The sequence below is a fragment of the Hylaeus volcanicus genome, chromosome 4 (genome assembly GCF_026283585.1).
Source record: "Hylaeus volcanicus isolate JK05 chromosome 4, UHH_iyHylVolc1.0_haploid, whole genome shotgun sequence".
In the NCBI taxonomy this organism is placed as follows: domain Eukaryota; kingdom Metazoa; phylum Arthropoda; class Insecta; order Hymenoptera; family Colletidae; genus Hylaeus; species Hylaeus volcanicus.
This window is the reverse complement of record NC_071979.1, coordinates 10,253,986-10,266,498: the sequence shown is the minus strand read 5'-3', so window position 1 is coordinate 10,266,498 and position 12,513 is coordinate 10,253,986. Positions and strand designations below refer to the sequence as shown.

Sequence of the window (12,513 nt, the reverse complement as noted above, 5' to 3'; positions counted from 1 at the left end):
CTCGGTCGGTAATGTATATTTCTCGATCGATAATGCAGATTGCTCTGACGGTAATGTATATTTCTCGGTCTGGGTTAGGTCTGGGTTAGGTCTGAAATTCTCGGTCGATAATGCAGATTACTCTGTCGGTAATGTATATTTCTCGATCGATAATGCAGATTGCTCTGTCGGTAATGTATATTTCTCGGTCTGGGTTAGGTCTGGGTTAAGACTGGGTTAGGTCTGGGTTAGGTCTGGGTTAGGTCTGGGTTAGGTCTGGGTTAGGTCTGGAATGCTCGGTCGATAATGCAGATTACTCTGTCGGTAATGTATATTTCTCGGTCGATAATGCAGATTGCTCTGTCGGTAATGTAGATTACTCTGTCGGTAATGTAGAGTGCTCGGTCGATAATGCAATTATTTCATACTTTTCACTGCACCTTTTTGGAAATCGGTTAAATTTTTTTTCCAAAAAATTATTTTATTAAAGAAAAGAATTGTGTGTTTGATTTGTTTTGTCGAGCAACACAGGAAACATGAATTATTTGAGCAGCGCCAAACGAGACACCGATTACAAAGAGGACTCTGTAGGCGATCATCGGCGAGTTAAATGCGGGAGCAAATGAAATATCACGGCGGGTGGCCCCTGACGTAATCGAATACGATGGTACGTACCTGGCAAGCTGTATAATGTGATATCGTCGCGTCTAAATTAAGGTCTGTAACGTAATCATTCATGCGTGTCAGTAACGCCGCGGAACGAGATTCCGCCCGTTGCGTCGGGTCAAGTAATTTAATAATAATTATTCCCTCGCATGCATGCCGCACACGGAGCGCGGCACATCATCGCTCGGGGTCTCGCCCATAAATCATCATAGAACCACCCCAAGGAACTTACTTCGCCGTGAATCGTGATTTAACCGCTCTAAACGGCGCAGCCACCTCAATGGCGGTGACGTTGAGCTCCCGTCAGATGGAACGATCGTCCTTTACAAAATTTTAAACTAGATTACTAAGGAAACAAGAAGGACTTCCTTTTTAATTGAAATGTAAAAACTTTATACAATAACGACTAGCAATTCAAAACTCAGAATTCAAATTAAAATGCCACGAGCAACTTCACGAGCGGGATTTAAATGTGAAATGTCCATTGCCCGTCGCGCTCGATATCGTAAAAGCGACTACAAATTTCCCCGGTATAAAATAACGCTAGGCAAGAAAGCGGAATCGCTTTAAATTCCGAATTCGTTCAACGAGAGGCGAACGAAATAGAGTTTTTCGTATCAGATGACTCGCAGTCTACGGACGAGTTCTTTTCCACGTGCTCGCACGAAAGTCTGGAGGACACGTAACCCGCCTAACTTGCAAATTTTCTTCCACGCCGGAAGCTACCCTCTCGCTTCGACAGTTCTACTGTGTCTTATCTCTTTCGGCGATTGACTGCATCGTGACTGCTCGCAAACGAGCCCACTACTTCGACTATCTTTTTGCGAGCTACGTGTTCGCCTGGTGAAAAGTTCGATAAAAGTGATCGTGTACCAACGAGCGAGCTAAAGGGTGATCCTTGGGTGACGTTGAGTGAGCTCGAATGTACTTGCATCGTTGACTCGCGTGTACACAGCGTAGACATAAGTTGTGCCTCCCTTTCACCTGTTTCCGTTAAACTCTATAGACGATTACGAGAGCAAATCATTGCCTTGTTCATCCCCAAGACAATTTCGCGTTGGCGTTTCAAACATCCCCTGCACCGTCGACGAAAGCCACGAGGATCGCGTGACGTTGGGTGATTTTTAAAGCATGCTGAGCGACCAGAACGGAAATCACGATGGCAATGCTAAACGCGACCCTCGTGTGTTTGAGGAACTCGATACCGGTCGAGTGACTTTCAATATCCATCTCCATGTTTTTCTTTTTTTTTTTTTTTTATACGAAAAAATCGAAATTCACCGAACATATCTGGGCCAACATTTTTCTATCGATTCGACGAGACACATACTATCGGTGGCTTATAACACACGTATCGGATGTTCGCTTTATTTGTTCATTTTGTCGTTACATCGTTGACAACCGTAAATGTTTATGAATAAATTTGTCATTAAATTCGATTTTTCTTCGTCTCTTAAAAGTCTGTGCAATGTTCATTTAGCTTCAGATTTCGAACAACGCGAGCAAAGGTAACCACGATCGTCGCGTTAATCGACGCACAGATGGCCAACGGTTTCATTCATTGAACGTACGAGCGATTACTGTTATTAGAGAGGACGAATTCGTCGACGGTCCAAACGTCGACAAAGCAGTGGTCCGAGCAAGAGAACGGCAAGGCAGACGTGTAAACTGCACCGCTTAATTTCGCCAATCGAAACGAGCACCCGATGAAAAGCAATTCAGTTTCCAGCCGCGAGAAAGACACTCGGTAAAGGTATCTCGTCGCACGACCTTCGAGCGACTAATGAAAACTGTCTCTCCGCGAAGGATTGGATAGAAACCGCGACAAAAGCGATGCGCAAAGCTTTGAAGTACAAGCATCGCGGGATAAAACTTGCTGGCGACAATTTTTATTCTACCCGACACTCGAGTAACTGGCTCCCTCAGCCTCAACGTACGATGAAACAAAGAAGAATTTCTCTCTCGGGGAACAGTATAAGTTCCTACTTGCGGCAAATGTGATTATATCGATCGTCATTGTACCTGCACAAAGAGCCTAGCAGATAAATGGACGAAAAGTGCAGACCAAGAAAAAAAACGGCCGTGAATTCGCCTAAGGAAAATGTAATACAGCACAGCGTCTCTCAAACTGGGGTGCGTCGGCATCGGTTGGGATCTGCAAGCTCTCAAAGGAAAAAAACATATTGTGGGAAAATGGAAAAATTAGTTTTCTTTTTAGTAAACCTCCTCTCTCTTTCACCATAAACATCATTTTCTAGCATGTTTTCGAGAGATGCTTTTTGGTGTCCAATTACCATTTTTTCAGTATTGTTCAATAAAAAAATATATACTGCAACTCATGCGAGTGTACTTGATTATTTTCACATTTGCTTTAGGAGACACATACAACTTTCGGTTATTTTAGTTAATAAGTTCCATTTATTTTAATGGAGATAGGAAAGCTTGAGAAACACTGCATTAAAGTGTACACCGTTACCGCGACAGGCGAAAAAAGGAAGGCTCTGATGACTATTTTCGTTTCTTTTCCGTCCCATTCTTTTCCTTTTCTGTTTTTTACTAGACGAATGTAAATATTAAAATAGAAGAACGCTCGGTTTAAGCCGAGAGGAAAAGAGGAAACGAGATTTCACGGAGCTAAATGGATCTTCGCTTTTCCGTGGAAACATTTGCATTTCTTGATGGTATTTCGCGTTCATAAACCACATTTATACATGATATTTGCGGCAAAATACAACAAATTCCATGGAAACGAGTTTTCCTGAAATATTTGTACCTTCTTTAACGTATAACAATGTTCTCTTATTTATATTCATAGTCTCGAATGATAAAGTGTCGCTTTTATTGGTTTCGGCAGGAATGCATTCGTAAACTATAAGATTTAGACTACTTACATTGGTATTTGTAGGCATCGAGGGTGGTACAGTATTAGTACAATTATTTTTTACCAGATATTTGATCAGAAATATAAAGGTATTGTTCGATGCAAAGAATTGGGTAGCCCCTCGCGCGTAAAGTTCCTGTAAATTATTCAACGGTGACACCTAACTTTTCGAATTTAGGTGAGACGTGACAATCGTCTCGGACCGTCAAGCAGCGAGTTACACAAACGAACCAATCATTTCTAAGCGAAATTACGAATCAGGGCAGCTGAAATAGTTCGTTAGAAGCCGCGCGATGGGTGAATTTTATTAAACCGCCCCGTATCGAACTGCAGTTCCGAGAGTATTATTGTTTCGCTGGGAACCCTCGGACGTGGAAGGCTCTTCGTGGTCGAGCTGAGAGTGCAATCGCGCGAGCACGTGCGCGCAGAGTATACGGCGGAAAGTTGATGACCGTTCGGAAATCCCCGGGAAACTTCTCGTGCGGAGGTTGCGAGAGCAAATGGCCAGGTTGCATGTATCGCGAACTTTCGGGATCCTCGGATACGTTTTCATTCCGAGAGACTCGAATTCTGAAAGCAAAATATTCTAAGCGCCCCGTCAAAGTTCCGCGACAATAAAGAGATCAAAGGGCGGTGACTAGATGCGGGCAACGAGTGAAAGACGTCGAATGAAACGTACGTAGCTCTGCTCGCGAAAGGCGGACATTGTTCGAAATCTTTGACCTGTGCATCGCCGTTAGCAGAAAGTCGCGTGTACAGAGTAATCGACATCGGAGTCCCTGATAAACCAAAGACAGAGTAATTATAAATATGTGCCACGTAACCCTCCTCTCGGCTTCGCATTCCCCAGGTATGTATTCGAGTCGCAGTGCCAATAACGTCACTCTTTGAGAAGCAACCCGCAAGGATTACCGTTTGTTATTTCTCTACCCGTATCAAAGTGCACCGCGTTCTTTTCAATTGAGGGCTTGTATACGCTTGGACATTCTAAAAGAGGGGTAGTTTCATGAATTTTCTTGTACACAAGTCGAGGAAGGTTTTTTTGGCAGTTTGTTTGAGTCGGTTATCGATGAAATATTGAGGGATGGTTAAGTCACAAGCTCTATATGATCGAATATTAAGATTAGTATATTATATCGAGAGTGACGTTATTAACTCGATTAATACTAGATGGTTTGAGTAACACATGGTGCAAGGCCTCCCTTTGATCGCCAGGTCGATTCCAAGAGAGAGAGAGAGAGAGAGAGAAATGATTGTGCAGGATGATTAGAAGACGTTTATATAAACTCCCGTAGAAATGACGCTCGTGTCCCGATCGTTAATATCCCATAATCTCTAGGCGAACGAACGTGACTGCCGGCGCCCGTAGCCTTCGCGTCTTAGAGTCTCGGGAATTATGGATGCGTTCCACTTCCGGCAACGCGCGAAACGCGGAAGCGCAATGTTCAGCCACCGTCTCCCCTCCCGAGCCCCTTTGCGCCCCCCATCGTCGTTCCTTCCGCCAGAATCTACGAGCCGCCCGTCTCTCTCGCGTCGAAGTTGGCAACAGCATCTGGAGCGTTAAGGCGAATGAGCGATGTGTCGGTGTCTTGCGGTATGATGGATGGCCCAATACCAGCCAATATGCAGTATTGCGCGTGGAGTGTGGCAAACTGGTATCCATGCATCAAATCGCGCGCTGGGCGGAAGCCGAAGCGGCTCCTGAATCGTGTTACACAGGACATTCTGCAACGCGCCAGCGTCCACGAGTTCCTCGCGGTCAGTGTTCTTGCATATACACCTCCTCCTGGCATTCACTATCGCGCCAGATGGACTACGGCAACTATACTGCTCATCTATGCACAAGATAATGGTTGCTCTCCTGCGATCGCGATCTCGACATTTCTACGCGAGGTGGCGTACAAAATCACCATTGTATTTGTGATTCGCGAGCATGGGGGGCAACAAAAATGCAACATGTAATTATTCCGTTCGCGATAACCCAACGCGCTTAGTCCACTGTATTTCGAATTCGCAGCTTTAATTGCGCGACTGTACAGTCTCTACTAATTGTAGCAGTGCAGCGAAATCGTTTTAATAATACCATCACCGATTGCCACGCTGACACTCGCAAAGATTTCCATTGACGCAATGTTTCTCGCGTTACGAATTTTATAACGATATTTCACTGTTTCCAAATGGACGAAAAAATCACTCGCGAGAGGAAAATATTTGTAGGTGTATTCTCTTCAAAAATGTGAATAATTCAATTTTTTAATCGCCATTATGACATCATACTCTCTCGCTCTGTGTTATTTATGATAGAACACGTTGACACTTATATAGTTTAAATTTGTATAAATTCATATTCGACACAAGTAGAAAAATAATAACCATATTCAGTTTGTGTTGAGTATTATATGTATAATAAAATAAACAGTATTGGTTTTGTACATTAGATACCCTTGCAGACAAATAGTTCATAAATTAAATTTCGAAACGAAAAGAAAATAATAACGTGCTTCAGCTTGAATTTGATATAATAACGTGATACAAACAAGATAATATAATACTTTATTACACAATTGAAGTGTGAAACCTAATTATCGAAATGCACGAATAAAATTGTTGGAAAGAACCATATTTTCACTATATTGCTACGTCTATTGTTTCTCTCAGCACGCATACGTTGTTTTTAACTAATTCACTGCTATGCTTTAAACTTCCTGACGAGTGTACCTCATCGTTGTAAATTTCATTCCAGGTAACCAAAGACACTGATATTAAAACTACACCACTGTAAATTATTTTAAGAAGCAGTTTGCATAACACTCGAATCGTAGCACCGAGAAGCCATATCCGCGCACCATCTTTAATTATTATTACGCATTCGAAAAGTATATCCGATTCCGCGCTCGCAAGAGAAAAAGATGAAGAAACTTTTAACAAATGCAAAATTAATGATGTATCTTAAGATGGTAGTGGGAAGACATAAATCCTAAGGTAGAAACTGGAACTTTTTACTTAAGAGTCTTTCCAGAAACAATTTATCTTCTATACACCTGTTAGGACATTGGAAAGATTTAGGTTGATGGCGTGGAACAGGTTATTAGTTTGCTTACCGAAACGTGAGCGTGGTCAACGGTCTGTAGCTCTTGTGGCTGTTGACGTCGTGCATGGGAGTCCCCCAGAAGTCGTCCTTCAAAACACTGGTCCACGATGTCTGGGCGAGCACGTCCTTGTTCCTCGCGACCGCGGGTATGTCGTCGTGCACGAAATCACCACCTAACGCGTTCAGATAGCACCCAACGGCGACCAGCGCGACCGTCGCGTAGATGCACCATCCGGGTGGTTCGTTCATCGAGGTTCCGTTGCATCCGTTGCGACCTGTTCTTTTGGTCGCGTGGCAGCAACAGCCCGCGTAGCCGCCGCTCGAGCCATTGTTCCGTCGTCTCATGGTTCCCCAACAAACGCGCGATGCACACCAGCGCGATAAGGATCAAACGTTCTGTCGCGATCGTCCGTCAGAATCACTCTCATGGAGCCACGCTAGCTCTCGCACGTCCGCTATCTACCGCGCTGATAAATCCTCGCGAAACTGCCGCTGGGTTGCTGACCGTCGCGCGATTCGATCGCTGATCGCATCTCAACGACCGCCAACGCGACGACATCGACCGTTTTTATGGCAGAAGAGTATACACCAGACCGTAACTCGAGTCTTCTCGTCGCGATCGCGCCAAGTTATCCTCTTGGTTCCCTTTCCGTGACTTTGCGCGAAAGCGTCGACTCCTGGGGCTACTCTTGCACGTTTACGGAACCGTTTGATCGCGATAGCGCACCCGAGAGATTTATTCTAGCAGCACGCCGAGGAGTTGATCTTTGGAAGGCGTCGCAATTGATCAGTCTTCGAAGGCTTGAGACGAAGCTGTGAAACGACTCGGACCGTATTTTCCCGCGCGCTACATCCTTCGTAATCCGCGAATCATGTCTCCAGCTCCCAGATGTACTCGGTTCGCGTTGCACTCTTCCATTTACTTTAGAGCTCGACTACTTTGAGCATTCGGTTGGCCCGGCGCGGTGAGCTTGATAAATGACTGCGGGGGTTCATTATTTACCGTGTCGGGCACGTCCTACGTGTCCGCTCCAAAGAGAAACGGGCTCTGGCGCTGGCTGATTGCTCTTCCATGGATAATAGTTCTCGCGCGGCGGTCGTTCGGCTGGGATTGTCCCCGCGGGAGGTGGCACCGCCGCTGCCGGTGTCGAGCTGCCTTTTTTCCACGGTGGCCTCTCTGTTTCGCCGTGTAACGACGTAACAGCTCGTTACGGTCGCGGGTATCGAGTCGCCGACGCGACGTACGCAAACAATTTAGGGTGCTGATTTTCACCAGACCAACCGATACGCGTGTTCCGGGGGATGGCGCCGCTGACAAAGAAGTCCAAACGAGCTCGCGTGCGGTCGGACTGTGAATTTTCAACGTCGAGAAACCGCACTCACCCTTGGAAACCAAGTTCTCTCGTTAAGCTGCTCGTCGTTTTTACAGCTGTCTTCGCGCGTATCCCAGCTCCGAATACACCACTTTGCGTTCCTATGAGACGTCAGACCGACGTTCTCATCGCTAGGAAAGCGAACAGACGCTAACAGCTGTTCTCTCGTTGCTCGTAATCGCGTGTTGCGGCTTGGTATACAGTACACTACCTACAAAATTGCTTTATCGGGTTCTCCCGGTTCCCTGGCTTTTCAACGATGGATATATCCGTTCCCACGGTCGCTGGCCGATCCTACCCCTATTTCTGCTGCGACAAGCGAATCTCGTGAAATTATGGAAAACGAGCTACGACAGCGGTAACAGCCAGAAAGGACGGGTGTATGACCCAGATACTCGTCGCTGTGGCTGAGGCTCTTCTATCGCCGCAACTTTGCTATGCATATAGATCTATACAAGCGGTCGTATCTGGCCGGAGGCACAGCTTGGAAATCCGTGCACTGCTTCTCTTCTTTCGTTTTCGCTCCTGTCTCGTTACGCTTTTGTCCTCCTTCTTTGCCTCCTCGCTTCGCGCCTGGGAATCGAACGACTATCGTTTGAAAATCTACCTCCAGCTGTTGCGAAATTTTTATCTCTGGTATCGCCGAAACCGAGTATCTTCGCGTTTCCACTTGGAGTCGGAACCACTTTGGCTCCACGGGAAACCTCGTCGAGCCCTACCGAAACATTAGCCGATACACCTTCACAACAGGTTGACCCATCGATAGCAAGAAATCGATGTTCGACATAGCAAACTCCAGTTAAAATGGCGATTAACGCTATATCGTTCTAGCCAATACTTCTTCCCCAGCTTGTGCGAGCATCAACGTCGAAGGAGCAAAGAACGTGGAAATTGCAAATTTGTTAGGATCGGACTTATTCCGAGTTTCGCGACGTCACGATGGGAGATCGATCCAGGTGGATCTAGATCTAAATCGATGAATGAAATACCGCACGAGGTGTCGCGGTAGCCACGTCTAAACGAAACGCACTACGCGTCATCACTGAACGAACCTGTCAAAGGACAATGGACCGCGAGCATGCGACGACAACGCGATCGAGCTCGAGCGGGTCGTCGCTACGACGATAAACGCAAGACTAAAGGACGACGGCATCCGCCCGGTTATATACCCAGCGCACTCTGACCCGCAAAGCCGCGCCCGCGCATTAGCCACCCCGGGGCTTTTCCCTCCTGGCTGCGTCTCTTTCCCACGTTTCTCATCCCACGTTTAGCTGTCCTCGTCGCGCTTAGACCAGCGTTCACCGCGAGGCCCGTGTTTGTTTACCTGCATCTTTCCCTCGAAATCTCACTTTGAAATCAACCAGTTTGCGCGAGGACCCCCGAGGAATCCTGCGAAAAAATTGTTGTCCTTGGGACGACTTTGTAGCGGTATCGATCTCGCACAAAGTCGGTGAAATTTTTCGGACGGTGGAATAGGTAAAATTAACGTGATTTCTATAATAAAATTAGTGCTTCGCGTTTAAGTATTTTTCCCAATTTCTGCTTTGCGATGGCGCGATGGCGCGTCGACGTGTAATTATTCTTCGTTATTGCCTTCCTAAACGCGCATCGCGGATTACGGTGGGTTCGAACGGTGAAGCGAATAGTGGCACTCGAATCAGTGAACGTAATGACGATACGACCTCGTTATGACGACGATGATGCGATAGCGAGCTCGTAGTAGCGGCGTAAAGCGTTACAATGCAGGCGGGGTACGCGGACGCGTACTCGTTCGATTATGCTCCTTGTTCATCGTCGGAGATTCGTCCGCGGCAAGCAGTCGAACGCGGTGCGAACATGGTAACCGACTGTAAAAGTCAAAATTACGATTACGGTAAACGGCGAACGTTGGCCGTTACCGTGGTCGACGTCGTAAAAACGATACTCGTTTGCACGGATGCGAAGAAAGAATGTGGGAAAACGCTCGCGGAAGAAAGGGCACGCGAAACGAATCGATACCTCTTTTTCGATGCGACCGATAGACAACCTGGAAAAGTAAGCTTCGATCGATCATGGAATTTCAGCCTGTCGAATCGACGTCGTTTTATCATCGAAACGATTTGCTGAACCAAACATCACCGTTCGATGCCTGCCGATATTGAACGCATCGACAGCCAATCTTTTAATCTTGCTTACGTACACGCACACACGTATACGACACGTGTAACTAACAACCGTGCGACTCGCGGATGTAAAAATTGACGGAATTAATATTATGCTAGCAACTTTTACGGCGTGCCAATAAAGACGTGGATCTTTGGAACTCGCACGGAGCAACGGGGATTGTGGGAATTTTTATCAAATTTCCAGACGTTGCGCCTCCTATATTATAATCCATGTTTCTACCCGAAGAGGCCTAAAACACCATTAGCGTTCACGCCAACAAATGATTATCGCTCGTGAGAGAAGAAAACAACATTTTCTTCTGTTTGGCAAGAAATAAAGCTGGTCGCCGTTTAATGAGAAAACAGCTCGATCGATAGCTTCGTACGGCAGCGTTGTCGGGTCAGAGTATTTAATAATGCATCCGATGTGTATCGGTGAACGCGTCTCGAAAGGGACGAAGGTCCTCCGACGGCCGTGAAAAGGTGTCGGTGTCTACAAATGCAATTCCGCCGTGTCCCTCGGAAGCCAGACAGCGGGAAAAAGACTTGGTGGCAATTTCAGCAAGAATGCAGGCGAGCGGGTTGTTGGGGCTGTCTCGTTCGCAGACGGTTGCTCGCCTACGGAACCGCACTGCGGTTCAAACTTTTCGCTCGCACGGAACGTCCGGAGGGAGATCCGATTAGGAAGCAGATGGACAAGGAATTAGCATTGCAAGTAGCCGTCGTCATTTCGGTAGCGCGATTACCCAACCCACGTGAAAGGATTATTAATGGAAATCCAAATTTCTTGTTACCTCGCGGTTTTTCATCATTTTTAAGCCGATGCTCGTCGTCGCGCGTGCTTATCGTTCTTGTTATCGATCTGGATTATTAATCACGAGGCTGCAATCACTCCGACGAAGGTACACGTGAAATTTTACCCGAAGAAACTTGTTTTTAGTTGGCTTTGTTATGCATTTTTTATTTCACAGCGGCGTCGGCCAGAAGTATCGATGCTACAGCTATCATGGACGCAGCGAGTTCGACCAGCAAAAGCGGTAAACGAGTTCGTTGATCGATGCAACGTTCGCAAGATCAAAGTATGATCTCCGTTGACGTATATATGGCCATGGGCACGGCCAGCGTAGCGGAGAGGTTTCATCAAAACAGCGGACTCGGGGGCAGTGGCGAGGTCTCCAGTGTCGGAGACAGGTTGATCCGCCACAATGAGAACTTCATGGACAATCAAAGGTGCGGAACGGTTCGGTCGGTTGGAGGGAAAGCGTTGCAGAGCGAGGGAGAGAGATGTATTTAATTAATGTAGTCGCGGGGGTCCAGGCGATGTATACACGAGCCCCCCTGGACCTATTCTTGCGTCCGTTGTGTAAGTTGCACGGACATCGCGCGCGTGTGCATACAAGCTGTCGAATTCGCCGCAAAACTCATGCATTTCGTGCCGCAACTAGACGTACCAGGCGGCTACGGGAAAGGCAGTGTCCGCAATTTCCGCTAATGTCGCGCGAGAACACTTTGACGATGAACCGGCGACATCGAAACTCGTGTCCGCGGTATCCAACGAAAATTCACGTCAAACCCGAAACTCGTCCGCCGTTCCTCTTCTTGTCGTCGCGACCGTTCCTCTTTGCGGTTAGATCTCTCTGACCTCCTTGCCAGTCCAACGAGGGGTGTGGAGTCCTCATGGCTTACTAGAGAAAGGCGTAGACGCGGAGTTGCAATTCCGGGAGGAATTTCGACGGATTCGATCGCCCAACGACGGATTCGGAAACCGTGCTCGACATGCGGTGTCCTTTTACACGGACCCGCAACATTCAATGGTACTCATTGCTGGATCGCTCGAACGTTCCGTTTTGTTCGTCTGGGATGATCGGAATTACGCTTGGTTTCTCGGATGTCCCAATTCTTACTAGTGGAGATTTTTGGAAGAAATCCTACATAGGAGGCATTTCTTTTTAACAGGGAGACCCCTTGTACCTTCCCTTTATTGATTAAATATAAGTTTAACCATGACATTATCCGATATGTTTTTAATCATCCTGCCAGGTAAAACATGCAACGTATCATTTGAAATAAATCAAACGTTGACCTAAAATTATAACGGCACTCGACATACCAGCATGCGCATGTTCAAGTTCTCGAATTCGATATACTTTTCCAACATCGCTTGTAAATTAAGCTGACATTCCACATTATGCTTCAGAGTTCGTTCGATGGAATTAGTTCAGGCATGCACAGGGTGGAGTTAAACAAGCTGCGAAATAGAAATGTTAAATGTATTCAAAGCGTACTATCGTTTAACAAAATACCAGATATTAAAGCGCAATTTAGTAGAGAAAGGCTGGACCATCGAGACGTGACAATGAACTTAATTTGAGCCGCATG

At 46.5% G+C, this 12,513-nt stretch overlaps 1 protein-coding gene across 1 annotated transcript in view; it reads right to left on the bottom strand.

Annotated features, from left to right (window-relative positions):
- Nucleotides 1–9,100, bottom strand: part of LOC128874667 (protein O-mannosyl-transferase TMTC1-like) — a 162,481-nt gene extending 153,381 nt beyond the window's left edge. Inside the window, exon 1 of the mRNA XM_054119598.1 lies at nt 6,628–9,100. Coding sequence (XP_053975573.1) covers nt 6,628–6,962 — 335 coding nt within the window. The 5' untranslated portion in view covers nt 6,963–9,100. The remainder of the gene's footprint in view (nt 1–6,627) is intronic.
- Nucleotides 9,101–12,513: the final 3,413 nt, after the last annotated feature.